Source organism: Antrostomus carolinensis, unplaced genomic scaffold, assembly GCF_000700745.2.
Source record: "Antrostomus carolinensis isolate BGI_N321 unplaced genomic scaffold, ASM70074v2 scaffold47227, whole genome shotgun sequence".
Lineage (NCBI taxonomy): Eukaryota > Metazoa > Chordata > Aves > Caprimulgiformes > Caprimulgidae > Antrostomus > Antrostomus carolinensis.
Genome location: NW_010327567.1, coordinates 25,580 through 46,005, shown reverse-complemented (window position 1 = coordinate 46,005; position 20,426 = coordinate 25,580). Strand labels below are relative to the sequence as shown.

General features: G+C 40.3%; 1 protein-coding gene across 1 annotated transcript; it reads left to right on the top strand.

Annotated features, from left to right (window-relative positions):
- Positions 1 to 605: 605 nt before the first annotated feature.
- INO80D (INO80 complex subunit D) lies at positions 606 to 19,119 on the top strand (the record flags this gene model as incomplete). Its single annotated transcript, XM_010171926.2, has 8 exons — positions 606 to 1,354; positions 4,393 to 4,501; positions 10,039 to 10,263; positions 12,605 to 12,714; positions 14,628 to 14,761; positions 16,203 to 16,420; positions 16,828 to 16,985; positions 17,951 to 19,119. Coding segments are annotated over 8 exons (2,872 nt in total), but the record flags the coding sequence as incomplete, so codon positions are not given.
- Between the last annotated feature and the right edge of the window lie 1,307 nt (positions 19,120 to 20,426).

Sequence of the window (20,426 nt, the reverse complement as noted above, 5' to 3'; positions counted from 1 at the left end):
GATACTCCTTTTTTGTTAAGTGAAAATAGTGACCCTTCTCAGCAGGTATCTCTAGTGAGATTGCACATATAGGAAACTGCTCCCCGCTACAGTGGAATTCACAACAATAATGTGTGCGTTGATTAAAGTGTTACCTACTTCCAGTGAAAGAACAGCCAGATGAAGGGAAGTAGTCTTCAGTGTACTTTTTCTTGAGAGCTTTTGAAATTATTAGAGTTAATGGCTTGAGTTCTTACTGCTTTGGCTATCAGACAGTCAATTTGTTTTGTTTGCTTTATTTTGTGAGTATTTGTTATAATAGAGAGTAAATGTTTTGAATGGTTGTGTGTGAATCTCCTATGAATAATAACTGAATAATAACTGCTTATATCTTAAGATTGCAAATTGTCACTTGTATAAGTTTTTGTTTTCTGTTACAGGGTGGGAACACTGCAGTTACCTGTTGTATTAGAAGCAGTTGTGTACACTTCTTATAAAACCTCTTGTGTTTTGCTCTAAATTCACATGAGATGGGTGTGTGTGGATTTCCCTTTAGTGATATCTGTTTTCTTCAGATTTTACTCACAGAAGTTGAGTTAATAACTGACCACCTTTACTTTTCAAAGGTACTGCAACAGCCACCTGCAGGTACTTGGCTTTATACCGAAAAAGGAGAGGAAGAAAAAGAATGATCCCATAGAGGAGGTAAAAGTCAGGCATCAGATGGATGGTATGGCCTTCAGTCTGACAGTGCCCACCCTGGCCTTGAAGATGCCCAATGGACTGGATGGGATGTCCCTCTCCCCTCCAGGGGCTAGGCTTCCTCTCCACTACTTGGAGGCAGAATTAGAAGACCCCTTTGCTTTCAACGAGGAGGATGATGACCTAAAGAAAGGGGCAACAGTGAGGAAAAAGTTGCAGAGCAAGTTGGCTCAAAACCGGCAGCGCCAGAGAGAGACAGAGATTTTAAAAGTTCGCCAAGAGCACTTTAGCCCCCTTCCTGCACCTTTGCAGCAGCAGCCTCTGCAGCAGCAGCACTCCCATCTGCCACCTTCATCAGCTTCATTAAAGCCGATAGGGCTACCGCAGGGCGTAGTCTGCAAGTCACCTCAACCTCCGAACACCAGCCTACCAATGCAGGGAGTGGCACCCACCACACACACTATAGCACAAGCCCGGCAGTTGTCTAACAAGAGACCTCTGCCTCTCCTGCCACCTGCTAGGGCTCCTGTCATGGACCCTCCAAGGACTGATCGGGTCCTCATGAAAGCCACAGCCTTTTCTCCACACTCGTCCTGCATGAGCCGGCTACAGAGACTGGTGAAACTGTGCACTCGAAAACAGCAGCTGGACACTGATCTGTTTCCACACTTAGGTGGGTAGATAGTAGATGCACTGCCTGCTTATTTTTTAACCTGAAGCCAAAAGACAAAAGGGGGATGTCTTCCTAGCCCTGTCCTGCATTCATGTGGGGTCCTTACAAAATAACCCTGAACTAGGTAATCTCTTGGTGTTTTCTTTAGCCCTGTTCTGTATGAAGGGAATGCCTGGACCCATCACATAAGGTTTATGGCATTTTGGTTGTTTATTATTCTTAATGTTCTGTTAACCATTTGAGAAATCAAACTGAGGTGTAGAAAGCATTGCTGGGATGATACAGATGTTGCACAGGTTTGCAACTTAAGTAGTAAAGGTGGCACAGCTGTACCTACATGAGTGGACAAGGTTAGACTGAATGTTAAATATGTGACAGGTGCACATTATAAAATGAGTGCAACTAGATGTTTGGAGATTTCACCCATTGTTCTGTACAGATCCAAATTTCCCATTGACTTGACTGGGAAAATTGGAACATAAGAGAATTTTTCTTCACTGGGCCCATTCTGGGTTCGTACAGAACGTGGATGAACAAAAGCAAAAGATAACTGCAGGAGGGCAGCACCGTTACAGAGGGGAGTTGGAGGGGTGGAGTCTTGTCCACATAGTCTCCTCCTTACCTATTATCTAGAAACCATAATAACCAGTTGCTGCTTGTGAAAATCTAAGTAGCTGTAACCAACTTGCTGCTGTGGCAGTAGTGCTCTATAAAGCTTTAAAAAGGCAGCTGACTGTGTGGCTTATTTTTCTGATTATGAATACATACCTACGTACGCCTAGATGTCTTTGTTCCTCACCTGCAAAAGTTACCTTACTTTTCTGCATAGTTTTAGATTGTGTTTTTCTAACAAGTAAAATACTGACAGGGAAAAGGGAAACGAGTCAGTGTGTGATATAAGATCGGAATGCATTGTGTTTGGGGAAAAAAAAAAATAAACAAAAAAACATCAGATAAAGCTGGACATTCTTCTTATAACATCTTACTTAATTGCAAATATATGAAAATTTTGCTATTTCAATTAACCTTGTTTTAATTTGCTGTTAAAATCTGCCCTTTGACACTCATGGGATAGCTTGACTATTTGTTCAGAAGATAATTAGCATCCCATAGCATGTCTCCAAAGGATGTTGTTCTTCAGAAAGCCGCTTTGATGGTCATACATACAATGCAGGTCTTTTGAGAAATGGCAACTCCAGAGGCACTTCAGAGTGTCACAGACCCCAATAGCTTAGAAAGTGAACTGTGTTTTGAAAGACTGTAGAACGATCACTTTCTGTGTTTAATGTTTTACATTCTCAAGAGGTGGAAATATTTTTTCCTAAATACTAAAAAACCCAATTAGCCCTGTAAATGTACAGTTATGCAGATGCATAACTCTATGTGTATGCAATTAGAACATTTTATATTTGGTGAAGTAACAGAGTTCACATATTAATTATGTGAGAGTAGAAAATATATTTGTTATTTATCCATAATATGCCTTAATATTAAAGACTACTTATGCCAGTTCAGAGAATTTCAAGATTTCTTTTTTGTGCTAAAGTAGCACTAGACTGCACAGAATCTTTGAAAAGATGCAGCCAGTTTTATGTGTACCTACATCAGAGCCATGTAGTTGGATATTAATGTAGAAGCAAAACAGCACAACCTGTTTTTATTTATTTTTTTTTTAAACTTTGGGTAAATAATTTGTTACATAGTATCAATTGTGGACATCCTTTTCCAATTGTTAAGTTGTCTTTTTATTCATTTATGGAAGGGGTGAGAGTAAAAAAACATTTAAGCTGAAAGTTGGTATTTTATCAAATGTCTTAAGATATCTTACTTTAGTTCAAATGCATATCTTAAAAATGAGGGTGATGAGGATGCTGAAGTTCCTGAAAAACAGAGTTTCTGATGGTTCTGGTTTATGCTAAAGTGTTGCTTCTAAATGATGAAGGTGCTCCTCACGATTGTATTCCAAGTGTCTCTGTGTATCTCTTACTCTGAAAGCAGGTGACCAAGTACTGATGCATTTCCCAACTTCAAAACATCTGACTTCAGAATAATCTCAGATATAGTAGTTTAGTTTATTTTTAGCAAAAATAAAGTGCTCCTTGACTCTGTCCCAACTGCACCTCCATTTTCAAGGAGCACACGAGAAAGTAAAAAAGTAATAATGCTGGCTTGTAAATGTAGCTGTGGGATTTTATCCCAACTGCTGCAAGGAATTGGCAAGAAATCCACTGGATGTGGGAGAGAGAAGGAAAAACTGCACAAGGTGAAGCTCCAGATAAAATGTTCCACCTGAGAACTTACTGGAATGTTTCTGGCTGTCCTGTTCAATGACTGTGTTTAGCTTGACTAACTGAGGCTGCTGGTGCGTACAATAAGTTGATCCTACAGCATCATTATTAAGCGAAAGTGTGCTGCTTAGTAAAAGTGCAGGAGTATTTGCATCTCTCTCTTTAGCTCTCTTTTCATGCTAATCTATGCATTTGGCAGGCAATTACAGAGACTGAGCACAGGAACATCCTGTGTAGCTGTGTATCTGTCTCTGCCCATGCTGCTCTGTCTTATGGTTTTCCTGTTCTCCCTGTGTTTTGGCACGGAGCAGGGGTCAGAATATAAACAGAAATGAAAGTGGCCTATTTAGATCATATAGTATTAAAAATTGGCAGGCAGTTAGTTCTTTGTGGCAGGGACTTCCCTGTTACCTTGTCTCTGAAGATTCCGTGTGCTTGGTATGAAAGCTTGTGATATTCTGTGAAAAGTGGTGATTTTTCTTCCACTGCTTACGAATAAAGAAGCCAGTAAGAATTTTAAAAGGAAAACTCAAATTTGACAAAAATCAGTGCATGCTATTTGCACACTGTAATGGAGCTATTACTGCAACTTTTCCTGTGTAATTGAGAATATTGTATGATTTAATCAGACAAAACATAATTGTGCTTGTGACTATACTACATGTTTATCTTTTGTGTCCTAGGTTGCTCAGAGACTTATATGAGGTGGATATACTTTTCATCCAGCTTTCATGTTTTCAATTCCCTTAGGGCTGGATTGGTCTGAAGACAGTGGAGAAGAGTTGGAGGATTCAGAGCAAACCTCTCCTTACCAGGTTGCATGGTCTATCCGAGAAACCCTTGGCTATGAGAGACTTGAGTGAGTATGATTATTTAGTATTCATGCTTGCCTCGATGGAATAAATCATGTAAATGTGAGCTTCACTTCAAGTGGAGTCAGTGGAACCTAAGCACTTGTTCCAGTGCTTTGCTGAAACAAAGAATTGTTTGCACTCATTTGTTTCTAAGAGCCGTGAAACAGCTTGTTGCCTTCTGTCCCAGTTTCCATGTAACTTAGCGACGACGACCTGTGTGCAGTCTGCTATCAGAAGGATGCATCAGGAGAGAATTTAAGCTTATTTGCCTAAATTTAATTGAGTTTACTGGGATTTATTAATGAACTTGTGTGCCTTGCTGAGTAGAGGTATTTCCTGAGTTAGAACCAAATGAAAGGAGCTGCTATGAGTTTCTTGTCTTTCCTACTATCTGTGAATAACTTTGTTAGTAAACTTGCTACATTTTATTTGTTAATCATATTGTAATTATGCAGGATGTTGTTTTAATGTATTTTTTTAAAGGGCATGGCATTTCTTTTCATAATTAAGTGTTGAGTAAACCTCTGTCAAATATTTGGGAGCATTGGAAGGAAGTGATGTGATTGAAGGTATAAGCAGAGCAGGTATTAGCTGCTGGTGCAGAAAGGCTGACAGTGTTCTCTATATATTGCTAAGTCATTGATCTGACTTTACAGCAGGATATAAAACCTTTACAGCAGGATATAATAATGTGTGCCTATTAATGTAAATTTTAAGGTGCAAAGTTAAAGCAAAGCATCCCAACCATAGTTTTTTAACAAAACTGGAACACATTGATAACAAAAGGAAACTGGAGTCTCAATAAAGTTTGATTGTCGTTTCTGTAACTACAATAGATGATTGTCTTTCACTATGCAACTAGACTTTTTGATACTACAACTCTTTTCCATTTGTTTAATTTTTAAATAACCCAATTAGAGTAATTATGTTTATGAAACATTATTTTATTGTTACATTGTAATTCTGAAACTTACCAGAACTTCTTACCATCTCTAAAGACTGTTCACAGGGTGAATAACAAAGCTGTATCTCTGTCATCAGGACAGACACTGGGATACTAAATAGTCTGAGCCTTCAGCAAATCAAAGCTTAATAACAGTGTGTAGACTTTCCTTTTTTTTAAAAAAAAAAAGGATTTTTTCTGTTATGAATTGCCATTGTTTTTTAGGGCATCAGCAGTAAGAGACTGAGCTTTCACAAACAGTTTTAACTTAAAAAGCAACTTTTAAATAAACTGGTTTGAGAAAACATGAATAGAGTTTCAGACTTTTAAATCATACATAATTTTCAAAGTAGATATATCTATTAAATAGATATAAATAACTTCCCTTACACTCTTCTCTCTTTGACATTTGATCTGCTTCTTCTGTAGATCTTTGGGTTTTTTGTCAGCTTATAAAGGTCATCTCTGTGTGTTTTGTCTTCTATTTGTGTTAACTTTCTTTGGATTCTTTCTACTCTTTTCACATACTGAGAGAAAATAATACCTTGTCTTGACGTTTTCTGTTCCGTTCTAGCATTTTGTGCACTTCAATTAAACACTGCCTTAACTAAGTCATGATGGATAAATTTTTATATGGTATTGGCTGCTTTTGTACTTCCATCAGCCTGTAGAGTGGTAGTTGTTCAACAACTTTCCTAATTGTGTTTACAGATGAACACTGATACATTCACTTGATGTCAACCTTCTAAAACTTTAATTCCTATTCTGCAAGCTTCCATACAGGTTTTTATTACCTCAAATGTTTCACTTTGACACTTTTGCAGTGTGGTCTGTCTGCTACTGAAGATGAATTAGTTCAAACTATTTCTTGGGTGATTTGATTTGTCAAAATAGCTGTCTTGCTAATCTGATGGTGCAGACTGGTGGCTCCTAATTTAGTCAGCCAATGACTTGTTATGACTCTGAACTTGGGAGGTTAATTTCACCAGAAAACCAATGGAGATTGTTTTCCAAAACCTTTAGGTTTTGAAATTGCATTCCTAAACCTATGAGAATTTACTTACTGTTTTTCAAAACTATTTTTTCTGTGTGCATTTGTCTCTGAGCTTGTGGTCTCTGTGTGAAGGGGATAACTCCACCAGCTAGTTGCGTTCTGTTGTTTTCCATTTGGGTCTGTGGAGGACAGCGGGAGGGATGCTTCTCAGAACTGATTAATAAAAGAAAGCAAACAGGTTAATTTCTGCCTTACTGGACAGCTCGTTTTCAGCATTTCTGGTTGTATGATTGTGGGGAGAATCCTCTAACTTTCTGTTGATTTTCATGTGTGGTACTCCAGCTGTTTTGAAACTCTTAGAAATTCACCAGATTAGTTTAAAGTTAATATCTTAACAGTAAGACATTTTTGAGCTCACTTGCCTTCTGGCCATTTAATCTGTAAGATTCATATTGTTGCAGTCATCTGTGGAAACACAGGCCAAATGTTTGCTTTTATTATTCTGTCCTTTAATTTTGAAAAATCAGGTTCATGTGGTCAGAGGATTCCAGGATGGAGCACTTCAAGGCAGGCACAATGTTTGAGTTCAAGCAGTAGCACAGGAGTTGGCACCAGGCGCAGCGCAGGCAGGGCCAGCTGGCAGGGAGCTGCTGGGGTGAGAGGAATTCCTTGCAGGACCAGCAGTTCGGAGGGAAAGCAGAGGGTGTTCCCTGCCATAGATTAGCAAAGCTTCCCCCTGGATGATTCCATTACTGGATCTTGTAGCTTAGAAAATACTGGAAAACAAATTACTTTACAACAAAGTAGTTTTTCCGCTTCCTACACTGAAATATAGATAAAGCGAGTGTTTCAAGTAGTGAGTTTGAAAAGGGAGTGTGGGGATTGGAGCCCCTTCTCGTACCAGCTCACTCAAAGGAGCAAATTTCTACACTGTATTGTCAAAGTTGGATTTAATAACTCCCAATAACTACAAGAACTAAAAGGAAGAAGGGAAGGTTCTTCAAATCCCTCCTTACAGAGAGTTTTGAAGTTCCGTTGCTGGTGTGTCTCAGAGCATGTTCTCCTGCTTCCCTGATGGAGCCCGACTGCTTGCGCTACCCTTTTGCTCTTCCCTTCTGCTGCTTCGTGTTGCCTTTGTTTTCTTCATGAACACTCAGCAATAATTCCCCTGATATTTACACATGACAATGTTAAAGGGAAGGGTTAGGAAGAAGCATTTTGGATTATCAAATGGTTTGCATGCACTTTCAGAAATCTTTTAAGAAATGAAATGTCACACGTTAAGTTGAACTTCAGAAGTTATATAGGCAGCTTAGAGAATAAACTAAATCGGAGTTGGTAAACTTGTTTATGAAAGGACAACTGTAAAAGTACCTTTCAATTTCAGTACTTGCCTAGCAAAAAAAAAAAAAAAAGAGAGATGTTATTGTGATGTTTTTATATTTCTTTGAACTTATAAATATATTTTTATTAATCTTACTGGCCTGGAAACAAAATTCTGAATAGGCTTTTAGAAACTGTTTACCTCAAAATAAGCCTAGGCATGATTTCTTTCTATCTCTTGTATATATGTCTTCATTTACTTTTTTAAAAGGATCTCATAAACTGCAGCTCAAAATATTTTTACATATGATGACTTTTTTCTGTCTGTTTCAATGGGAGGGAAGTAAAAAGTCTCAAATATAGAGATATTTGCATTAAAAAATCACCCTTTCTACCCAAAATAAATACTTTTTCCCTAAGGAATATTTCTGTCTTTTCTTAAAGTTAATTTGTGACCGTATTTAAAATTAAATCGGTATGTCTGCAACTCTGTTTAAAAATATTGGCCTAGAACAGTAATGAAATATCTAAGACCTTAGACCGACCTATACCTCACTGATCCCATCCGTGTTTTCCTGTTTTCTATTAATATGTTGGAAAAAGGAAAGTCTGCATTAAGTAGCACACAATTAAATTATTCTAAACCGGTTGTTTTTCCCAGTAGGCCTTCTTTCCTAAGAGATCTTAAAATTTTACTTTGTTTCATTTTCAATGTGAAAATATTTTAAACATTACGTATGCTAAATATTTTTAATAAGTTGTATTTGCTGCTAAGCATTTAATTGCAGAGGTTAATTGCTTGTAATTTATGCTTCTAGAAAATAATCTATAATCTGTTTTAACAAACAAAATACATAGTATGGTTGACTTTGCATAAAACTTTATAAAACATTTGTGTCAAGGCAATGTTTGCTCCTGCAGAGTTTTTGAGGGCAGCCGTAGTGGAGATGGATGCAGTCTCTTACATTTAGCCTGCATGTGAACAGGATAAAATTTTCCAGAAAGGAAAGTAGGTCTCAGTCATATTGCCTTTCAGGGGCAGCTATTCTGCCTGCATTTCTGGATCTTACTTTATTTGGTAAATATCATGGTTGGTATTTCAGATCTCTTCTGTCATCAGCTAGTTGTGGTCCCTTCTGCTGTGCGCGGGCTTGGATGTCAGCTCATTTAATCTTGCTGGCCAAGCTCGGCAGTTTGAACCTTGGGAGCTTTTGATTTGCTTTATTTGTTTGGACTTGTTTTCTTCCCCCTGTCCTTCTTTTATTTTACAAATAGGAAAATTAGGAAGAAGTTTCTCTGTTCTATAGGGAAAAACTTAAAGCAAAAACTGAGCAAAGTCTGCTTTCCTTCGATTCAGTGCATGCTCTTTGTTGCTCCATGAAGAAAAAAAATCATTCTACAAACTAGTACTTGTTGTGGAGGACTTCTGGGTAGCTTCATGGATCTTGTTGTTTTAGCAAGTCCCAGTGATGATTTTATTATGTTTCATGATTGTTAGTTCATTTAACTGAATGCGTTGACGTGGTTTGATGGTCTTGTTGATATGTGCTTTGACGTTCAGAAAGCCAAGATAAATGGGAAAAGGCAAGCAAAGAATTGGATCAGTCCTTCATCTGGTCATTGTTTATCCCTGGTCTGATTGTTTCCTCAGTACCTTTGGAGTTAAATGTGAATTTCTGCTCCACGGCTGTACTGTAACTCAACCTTAACTCTGCAGAAAGGGGAAAGCAATATCTAGTGCTAGCTGTGTGAGTGTGTATTTTGGTTTAGGAAGGAAAACACCACCTGGCAGAATAAGAGGAATCGGAAAAGGTCAGCAGTTTTGGTACTTGTTAGAATTTGACCATTTTCTCCAGCATGACCTTTCTTCAATAAATTTCCACTACATAGTTCCCCACCCTTGTCCTCTCCATTAACTGCACTTTGATTTAAGAGTTTGTCTCATTTGCTGAGACATTTACAGTAAATAAAGGTTAACAGTATAGATTTTTTTTTGAACAGCAGGCTCCAGACATTTAAATGTGTCAGACTTGATGATAAATTGATGTAATCTCTAATAATGACATACTAAGAAGAGTAAGTACCGTTAGAATTCAAAAGGGATCCTGCTCTTACCATTTCTTAAGCATCCCTCCCTGATTTCAGCCTTTGGATATTTGTGGGGCTAGAAGATGTGGGGCCAACTTAACAATTCTATTAAAATGAGAAATGAACTTCCATGGCAAAAAACCCCAAATACTTAAAGCCCATTTGGTTTGGTTTTGTTTTTTTTCCTCCTCTAGGTCCGATGATGACAATGCAGATGACAGGAGTTCCAGGGTGACCAGACTTTGCACTTACTTTCAGCAGAAATACAAGCACCTCTGCCGCCTGGAGCGGGCAGAATCTCGTCAGAAGAAATGCCGGCATACGCTCCGGAAAGCCTTGCTGCAGGCGGCCAGCAGAGAACCGGAGCATGCTGGGCAACTAATAGAAGAACTCCGAAGAGCTACGTGTGCTCGTACCAGGTTAGACCTTCCCCTGTGACTGTAGTAGCCCAGGGTCTGGACAGGGTGGAGATGGGCAGAGTATCCAGCAGCTGAAATGCTGAACTCTGAAACTGGTAGGCATGCATGAGGCAGAAAAACTATGGCACATAAATGCCTGTCAGTTGAGTAAAATAAGCATGGCATACATACCAGTGTTTTCATAGAATCATAGAATGGTTTGGGTTGGAAGGGACCTTAAAGATCATCTAGTTCCAACCCCCCTGCCATGAGCAGGGACACCTTCCACTAGACCAGGTTGCTCAAAGCCTCCTCCAGCCTGGCCTTGAACACTTCCAGGGAGGGGGCAGCCACAGCTTCTCTGGGCAACCAGTTCCAGTGTCTGACCACCCTCACAGTGAAGAATTTCTTCCTAATATCTAATCTAAACCCACCCTCTTCCAGCTTAAAGCCATTTCCCCTTGTTTTGTCATTAACTGCCCTTATGAAAAGTCCCTCCCCAGCTTTCTTGTAGGCCCTGCCTTTTCCATGAAGATAGGCATTCTCCAGCTTTGTGTTTTAAAATGTGGATTGTTTGTTCATCAGTATCTGGGCTTGATTTCTTAAATGTCACAAAGAAGTTAGTGGCCTGCTAAAATTTGTTGTTATTAATTAATCTATGTATTTTGGCTGCCTTCAAATATCTTTTACTTTACGAAGCCCAGTTCTTTAGAAAGTGTGCAGTCTGGTCTGCAGTTCACTGCTTCAATTCAGATTTCGTTTTTCAGACAGCTTTTTTTGAAAAGTGTACATCCTCTTAATTCTCTTCCCAGCAAATCAAACTTAAGCTCATGATTTTTGTTAGATTTAACTCAATCTAACATTAAATGAAACTTGAAACTTGGCAGCAAAATAAATATCTTCTAACAACTCTGAAGGTTACCTTCTGTGGGAATTCTTTCTAGATAATGTCAACATCCCTCCAGCTCTCAGCATACTGAGAGTTGGTTGGTTCATACTTGTGCAGAAACAGAGTAAGTCTGAACCCTGGCGTTATGTCTTGGGTACCAGCGTCCTTTTGCTGTTATGGTTTTGCTTTACAGGATGTCTGACTGTGGTGGGTAGTGGGGGCTAACATGAGAGGCAAGCTGGAGCAGGGTGCTGAGAGTATATTCTGGTTATGGGATGCTTTTGTTCCTGGACAGTGGGCTGTGGTTCATGACAGTTGAAGGGTTTATTGTTGGGGAGGTGGAGTGATGTTGAAGAGCTGCTGAGAGGTGTAATGTAGAGGTACATTACTAGTTTATGAAGTTGTGTAAATGTCTCCAAACTTAAACTACAGCAAAACCTTGCCAAAACTGGCAAGCTCTTGCTGTTTTTTCCCATTATTTTTGTCTTTTATTATGCAAAAAAGCTTACATTGTTTTGGGTAGACTGGCAAAGGCAGGTATGCCTATCATCACTGCTCTGGTTAATTTAAGTAACCGCAGAGTCTTTTCAGTTACAAAATTTTTCACAGGATTAATATTGCTAACTAAAACTTTGCTGAGTCAAAGTGCAGTCGATGACAGAAATGGCTGAAGGAAAACAGTCAGGCTGCAGACAGCTTTTTGTCAACCTAGAAAACAACGTGTACAGAGGTGAAATTCAGCCCTGGAATCGCCAGCTTTATCTACACGAAGGTGACAAATGCCTCAAAAGCAGGCTAACACTGAGCGAGCTGTGTAACGCTTGCAGTACTCATCCACACTGCTGTCTGGTCGCCTGCTTGCAGCTCAAGCTCAAAGCATTGAGGCTGTGCTGAGGAGGTGCTCAGCTCTGGGCACCTGCTGGTGGATTGGGCTGTAGCACGTTGATGAAGGAGAGCTTTTACCCATGTTGAGCACGCTCAGGCTCTGCCACTCCAGAGCTCAGTCTAAGTTTGTCTGAGCACATGCTTGCATGTAAGCTCTGGGGATGCTCGGCATGTTTTGATTTATGAACAGGCTTGGAAGTGCACTTGACTGCCCATGTAGGCATACCTAGTACATTGTATTCTAAAGGTTTACCTGTGTTGACACTCACCTACTGCTGTCCTTGCTCTTTTGCAGGGTGTTGTAATATTTACATGGTAGTCGCACACAGCACCTCTCATTACAATTAAGGCCCTGTGAAGTAAACAATAATCCTGTTACTGCAGTCACACCTTCACCTGTCATTGACATCTCTTGTGTATCTCTTTGTAGAGTCTGGTAGTAGTGTGCACCCATCTGGACCATGACACACACACATGTGTGTTATAATTTTTCATCCTACTGTGCTACGTTCCGTGCTATAGTTGTGCTAAGTAACTACCTGAGACTGGGTTTTTGTCTCTAAACTCTTTTCTACTTTTTTTTTTCAGCACAAGCCAAGTGAGGCAGAGAGATGCAGAACCAACAACCTGTAGTGGAACTTCAAAGGGAGAACAGTGCACTAACAAGGCCCTTCCATTTACCAGGCATTGTTTTCAGCGTATCCTCTTAACTGTGTCTGGGAGTTGCATTCAGGCTGGAAGCTGTTCTGTTTTAGGGGTTTTTGTTTGGTTTTGCATTGACAAATAATGTTTTCACAAAAAAAATACCTATTTGTTAGTGTCTTATCAACTACTACTCTTTTAGTTTGTCAAAAATACCTATTTGTTAGTGTCTTATCAACTGCTACTCTTTTAGTTTGCGTGATTTGGATCTGTAGACAATGAAGATAAGTAGTTTGCTACTGGTATCTGTCATAGTCCCATTGTTTTACTTTGTAAGCTGTATATAGTAGGTGCAAGAAGCCTTTACAAAAATTATCATCTTTCACAGATGACTTGGTACAAACCACCAGCCTCATGGCTTTCATTCAGTTCTTGGTAGGTAGGCTAACTATCTGTGAAAGGTTTATGGGGCTAAGTTTTTACACATAGTATAAAAAGATGGCTTACACTGACTAGAAAAAAAAAATCTGTTTCAAGAAGCAGAATAGAAGTAGTCACAGAATCCAAATTCTAGATGAGGAAGAATTTCCAATGCTGAGGTTTTCAAGCAAAGCCTGAAAAGGATATTAAAAGTCAGTGCATGAAGGTCGCAGAAAAGAGGGAGCACAATGGATGTGAGGTTTGATTCTGAAGACTATAAACGGGTAGACTTCTCACCTGGAATACCTAAGAATTTTGCAGACTTTGTCTTTTTTGGTTTTAGCTGAAGAATTGTTGGCACTTTCATTGGAGTGACACTTTTTGTTTGAGGTTTTGGTATTTTAAGAAACTAGTGCTGATCTGTTCCAGTTGCTATCAGACTGCAGCATCTTTTCAGTCTTTTTGGTTTGCAGATGTCTTGTTTTTCTTGGTTGGTTTTTGCAGGCCCCTTAAAAGTAGTCTGCAGAGCAGTTCAAAACCTCTCTATGAGAGAGCATCATGGTGTGCAGCTGTGTTTGGGATTTGCCTCGTGATTCTGATTTTTTTATTTTTTATTTTTTGAAAGTTTAAATGGTCTTGCTTGTTGGCATGTGTAGAGTGTAGAGCATAGAAGTCAAGACTAGTGATTTTGCATTTGTGCCCATTTTTTCCCTCTTCACTTTCTTCTCAATGGAAACAGTCTTTCTTAAAAATGAGCAGGCTCTTGGTTCTGACCCATCTGTCCAAGTCTGCCATCTGGACTGTTCTGCAGGTTTTCCATTTTCTTTGTCCTTTCTTTTGCGTTTTAGCATTTTCTGAACGTACACAGTGATGTGGAGGTCTGAGAACTGTTCAAGATGGAAGGAGTGCTTGTAATGTTGTTTGAAAAAACACAATGAAATATCTGTTTGATTTGCTCTAAGTCTGGAAACATTTTCACTCCTGCAGGGGATTTTTCTGAAGGAAATCTCAGCAAGCTTGCATTTGGATTTACTTGACCTTTCTGTCTGATTGCACATCTTTTTTTCAGAGGAGCAGGAAGGATCTTGAAACTTCTTTGTGCTCTAAAGATAAATGCCAAGAACATGCCTTAAAAGATTAAATTAAGAAATACTCTTTCTTTAATGTTTCAGTATGGATTGTCATTAGTCTGTAAGGAAATAGTCCTGTTGACTACACTATTCCAACTGCTACTATTGATCTATTGATTAAGACTCCAGGAAAAGACTTCTTTTTGCTAAGAACTCGTTAATGAAATGGCTGCTTCTGTAAAACTATCTCAATATATAATAAAATCATTAGAGATTCTGCATGAATGCAGTTTTTCACTTTAAAATTTGGGTTTGAGCCTTACCTAGCTTTGAACTTGAATAACAAAGTTAAGGTACTCATTAAAAATAGCAGCTATGGACAGGTAGAGTTGAAGGCTCTGATCTTCATCAGATTGATAAATCAAAGGGCGTTCCTCCATCATTGTCGTATGTGTTATTCCTGATGCAGAAATGCACAGATATCTTATTGAACCGTTCTCAGCAGCTCTTCTCAAGTTGCACAGCCAAGTTTGCAGATGGTCAACAGTGCTCTGTGCCAGTTTTTGACATTACACATCAGACACCTCTGTGTGAAGAACATGCCAAAAAAATGGTAAGTACAAGGCCAAAACTGTAGTTATTTGTGTGTTGGAATGATCAGGAGTTTTAGCCCCAGTCTTTCTATAACTCTTGCTTGACAAATAGCAAGTTTATGAACTGAAGAACTCACTTCCTTTTATTTTTCTGAAGAGGGTAAAACATGCCAAATATTCCCAATAGTATAAGGTATGTTGTGAAAATCTTTTACATACTTTTGAGGATATAATAAAGTGTGTATGAATGAGAGTATCCTTCACCGGAAGAAATTTTATTCCTCTCTTGAATCAAGAAATAGAAAATCATTGTGAGAGATCCTGTGGCCATTTTAGTTGGGCTCACTCCTGGCCCTTGGATCTGAATGTAATACAAGTATGATATGGTAAGAACACTGCATCTCAAACAGTCTCAGTACATGGGGCCCAAAATATTTTCTAGGGGAAGTATAGACAGCAATTAGAAGCATACAAATAATAGTTTTGCTGCTTTCTTTACCTTTTGGTGACTATTAGAGTTTATCTTTAACCTCCTTCAGCAATATGTGGATCCCAGAGGAAAAGCAGTGGCCTACTACAAGTTGAGAGAATGCAGAAATTAAGATGATATCATCTGCTCTCCTTTTATGCCACCCATCTTCCAGAACAAAACTTTCAGGATAGCTCACAAACCCACTTCTCTCTTGCCTCTCCTTCAAGGCATTAGGTGTAAAACTGCCTTTTTTTTTCTGTTGTTGGGGTTTTTTGTTATTGTATTTGTCCAGCCTCTCCAATACTTGTGAATTATGGAGTTTTCTGGATCAAGATATGAGGATCTGTGCTGTACAGATTTGTATGGGATTTTCCCCTCTCTCTGGCAATCTTCAGTGTGTCTCTCAAGTTTTCCTTTTGTAGCACATACAATCCTCTTCCATTCATAGTATGGTGGCAACTGAAAACTGATGATGGTTTTGTTTATTTTTTAATTGGTCAGTGATTGCTGTTCAAAAGCAATGAGACCTTAGTTGTTTACCCACATCCTTACCCTAGACCTGCAGTATTAATTCTGTTTCCTCAGTGCTGTCCCTCTTTTATGGCAATGGGCACTTGAGGATGCTGGCTTCAGCTGCTGCACATTGTCCTTGTTATCGCCACCTCACAACAGTGTTCTGTTCTGTTACTTACAGGAATGCTACCAAAGATTAGAGTTTGGAATTGATTTAGTTAAGGTTTACTATGATGATTTTTGAAGTGACACTGCACTATCTCCTGCTTAGCATACCTCATAATGTGGTCTATGTGAGTTTTGCCATTTGGAACAATGCGGAAGGAAACATTAATTTTTGTAATCTTGCCTGGGTGTAAGTTATCAGTCTCTCTTGCATTACATATGAATGTCTGTGGAATGATGAGGGGGGAAAAAACAGGGAAAGTAATACTTGTTCTTAATATACTCCCATTGCTATTGTTTTTTTCCCAAAGGATAATTTCTTGAGAGGGGACAGCTCCCGTAAAGTTCAGCACCAGCAGCAGAGGAAACCCAGGAAAAAAACAAAGCCACCTGCACTTACCAAAAAACACAAGAAGAAGAGAAGGCGAGGCCCACGCCGGCCTCAGAAGCCCATTCCTCCTGCAGTGCCCCAAGGGAACCTCACCATGCCTGCCAGTGTCTCACTGCCAGTAGAGATGCCCCACATACGGTCAGTGGTAGCCCTGCCCCAGTTTGCCCACTGCTAGCTTGAACGTTGCCAATGGGCCTTATAGAAAGGTGTGATGTTGCTGTGCTGATCAACATCTGGAGCAGGGCTAGAAATTGCATCTCCAGGTGACTGTTGAAAAAAACCTGAGTGGGTCATTTTAAATTTGAGCAATTACTGAATTTGACTGATAAAATATCTTGCTCCTGATGCCCATCTTATGTATTTAATCAATAGACTAAGTGTAAGCTTCCTAAAGAAACTTTGTGTAAGTGTTTTATTTCTAGGTGATGGGGGAGAAAAAAAAAAAAGGTGTGAGGAAGCACTCGTTATGTATGGATATACATTCATAGTTGTTGTTTGGAGGAATCAGAGTTAAATATTGTGGACTTAAAGTACTTTCTGTCCAGGAGCCCCTCCACACCAGACCTGAGTGCTGATGAGCTGCCTGATGATATCGCCAACGAAATCACAGACATTCCACATGACTTGGAATTGAATCAGGAGGACTTCTCTGATGTCCTGCCACGGCTGCCCGATGACTTGCAAGATTTTGATTTCTTTGAAGGTACCATTTTATTTTATGCTAACATAAACACAGTCAGTGAACTGAAGAAGTGAGTGTTTCTAAAATGCCTTTTGAGGGTTTGCTTGCTTTCCTACAGAGGTAATAACTTCTAGAGAAGGAAGTGTGCATTTGCTCTATTGTTTGTTTGTGAGCTCTGAAGTAAAGCAGACTTTAAGAAGACTAGTGTGTGTAGTTTTCTGCTTGCCCTTATAATTACTGCTCTGAAAATCCTGATTGGTTCAGTATTTTATTAATTCATTTTACACTTTTACTGCCTGTCAGTGTTGCAGTTTAATCAAGAGTATTCTCAGTAATGACATCTTTCTGCCATCGAGTGGGGCTGGAATCACAGTCAATGTTGGCCTTTGATAAAAGGAGACAAGAGTGAGAATAAAATCTTTAAACACATTTTTGAAACTAGCTTTTGATCAGAGCTGTGTCTGAATTTCTGGATTCTGTAGCTCAGTACCTATCACAGATAACAAAGAAATTAGAACAGCTCAGAGTTGGGATATGTGAGTTCTTTGGTCATTTTCTGGTGTGACATGACATCAGTCTGTGTTTGAGTTGAAATTAACCTAAATTATACTGACTATGTAAATTTTAGGTCCAGACTGTAATGTGGTAAGTAGAAGGGAGTTTGTGGGCTATTTTTGTTATTGTAGTATTAAGAAAATTTTATTTAAGTATTTTTACTTTCAGTCTAGTGAGTTTGGGAGGCATCTTGCATTGTAGTATGTGGAAGAGGAGGGCAGAGAGAAGTTGACAATGAAGGTGTAATTTCTTGGTTTGCTTACCTAGTGAACACTGCTGAAGGAAATTTTCTGTGTACCACAAGCCATTCTGGAAGGGTATCATACACTTCAGCTCTGTACTGATGTGTCTGTACATCTGCATCCTTAGAGTGCCAGTGCCAAGCTCACCTGAGAGGAGTGTGCTAACTTCTGGTGTCCCTGTTTCTGCAGGTAAAAATGGAGATCTCCTTCCAACTACAGAAGAGGCTGAAGAACTGGAACGGGCTCTACAGGCTGTAACTTCTCTTGAGTGCCTGAGTACCATTGGAGTACTTACACAGACAGATGGTGTGCCAGTTCAGGAGCTGTCAGATAGAGGGATAGGGGTATTCTCTACAGGTGCTGGAGCTCCAGGAATGCAGTCCTTGAGTCGAGAGGTTAACACGGATCTGGGGGAGCTGTTGAATGGGCGTATAGTACATGATAATTTCTCCGGTCTGGAGCTGGATGAGAACTTGCTCCGTTCTGCTACCTTGTCCAACCCACCTACGCCCCTGTCAGGGCAGATCCAGGGGCAATTCTCAGCCCCAGCCAACGTCGGCCTTACTTCTGCCACTCTCATAAGCCAGAGTGGCCTTGGGGAGAGAGCCTTCCCAGGACAGTTTCATGGACTTCACGATGGCAGCCATGCCTCCCAGAGGCCCCACCCTGCCCAGCTGCTGAGCAAGGCAGATGACCTGATCACCTCACGACAGCAATACAGCAGTGACCATTCACACTCCTCACCCCATGGAAGCCATTATGATAGTGAGCATGTGCCGTCTCCCTACAGTGACCATATCACATCCCCTCACACCACATCCTTTTCTGGTGATAACTTGGCAGCTACCTTCTCAGCAGAGATGCCCATGATGGCACAGCACTTGCTCCCAACTCAGCTGGATGTGCCACTTAGCGGGGTGGTCAACCCCAGAACTCACTGGGGAAATCTTCCTGTCAATCTTGGGGACCCCTCTCCGTTTAGCAACCTTCTTGGTGCAGATGGACACCTCCTGTCCACCTCCCTGTCCACACCACCTACCACCTCGCACTCAGAGACCACACAGCCTGCCTTCGCCACTGTGACCCCCAACAGCTCCAGTGTGCTTCCGGGGTTACCACAGACCAGTTTTAGTGGCATGGGTCCTGCCTCTGCTGAACTCATGGCCTCCACCTCCCCTAAACAACAGCTCCCTCAGTTCAGCGCAGCCTTTGGGCACCAGCTGAGCTCCCACAGTGGCATCCCCAAGGACCTGCAGCCCAGCCACAGCTCCATAGCTCCTCCCACGGGCTTCGCAGTGACCGGTGCCACCGCTACCAGTACCAATAATGCATCTGCGCCCTTCACCACCTCCAACTGAGCTTGTCTGCCTGGCTCTGTGCAGGTAGATGGGGGACCTGTGTTTTCTGTCTTTCTTTTTTTCCTTTTTCTTTATTTCTTCTGTCCTCCCTTCCCTTTTTTTCAAGAGGGGGTTGAGAAGAAAACCCCTGCTTCAGTACTGACCAGGGTTAGCCCTCTGTGAACCTTGCTGTAGCGTTCACATGTGCTTGTTACGCACCGGTGCTCATTTATTGCAGGCGGGTTTACCGTTCCCCCATAATTCCTTAAGGATACAGCACAGTTACTGGATGTAATTGATCATAGCAGTAAGACCTAGAAGTGGGAAGATACCTCAGATTACTGATGCATGTTACTGTTTCCTAGGGTTCAGATCAGTGCTTGCCATCCCTTTAGCATCTGGTAGGAAGTTTTCCAGTGGGCAGGCATCTTGATTTTATTTTTTTTTTTAAATTTACTTTTTGCAAAGGTAGCATCTGGCATGGAAAACTTCGCTGCAGGCATTGATTTGAGAAGTCCTAAATCAAGATCATGGTTCAAGGATGAGTTTGGCAGTTTCTTAAAATAGTCTCTTGACCTCCTCTGTGTGCGTGTGTGTGTTTGGGGTGCAGGGAGCAGCAGTTCCTTTTCTTCTTTTGGTTAAGAAGAGGGAGTTGTCCTCTTCCAGAATTGGTCACTGTTCTTACTGCATGCTGATTTTTGGTTTTTTTATTATGATGGCTTTTAATTCGTTGAGCAGCAAGGGGATCAGTTGACTGGTTGCCCAGAATCTGAAGACTGATACAAAGTTAGCCCAGGGAAAAAATAAAAGAAGAACAGAAGGATTGAAATAGATCATGGATTAGTGAAGATTCCTGTGCAGAAATTCCCTCCCTTGCTGAATTACTGTGGCCTTGTAGCATTGATGATTTGCCTTTTCAAGTGTGGCATTGTCCAGAACTCCTTATCTGACAGGTATTTCCCAGATGAAACTGGAAGAATTTGGTTTGGTATTCTGCCCGTCCACACAAGTCTAGGTCAGACCCTTTGGTAAGTTTCAAATGGATGCATTTCTCTAATTATGACTAGCTAGTGACACTTTTTTGATAGTTTTTTCCTCCCTGGGAGCCTTTTTTTTTTTTTTCTTGACACTTGTAGGATTTTGTGCTCTGTATGGGAAGCTGAATGTATGTAAGAAGCTAGCAGGTACCTATCAGCGGTCGTGGCTAACCAAAAGAGAAATCACTAAAGCAAAATAGATAAGAATTCCTTCTGTCTGCAGGACATTTTTGCTTTTACTGCCCACCTGCTAAAGATAGTATTCAGACTCTTTGGTAGTAATTTAAGTTC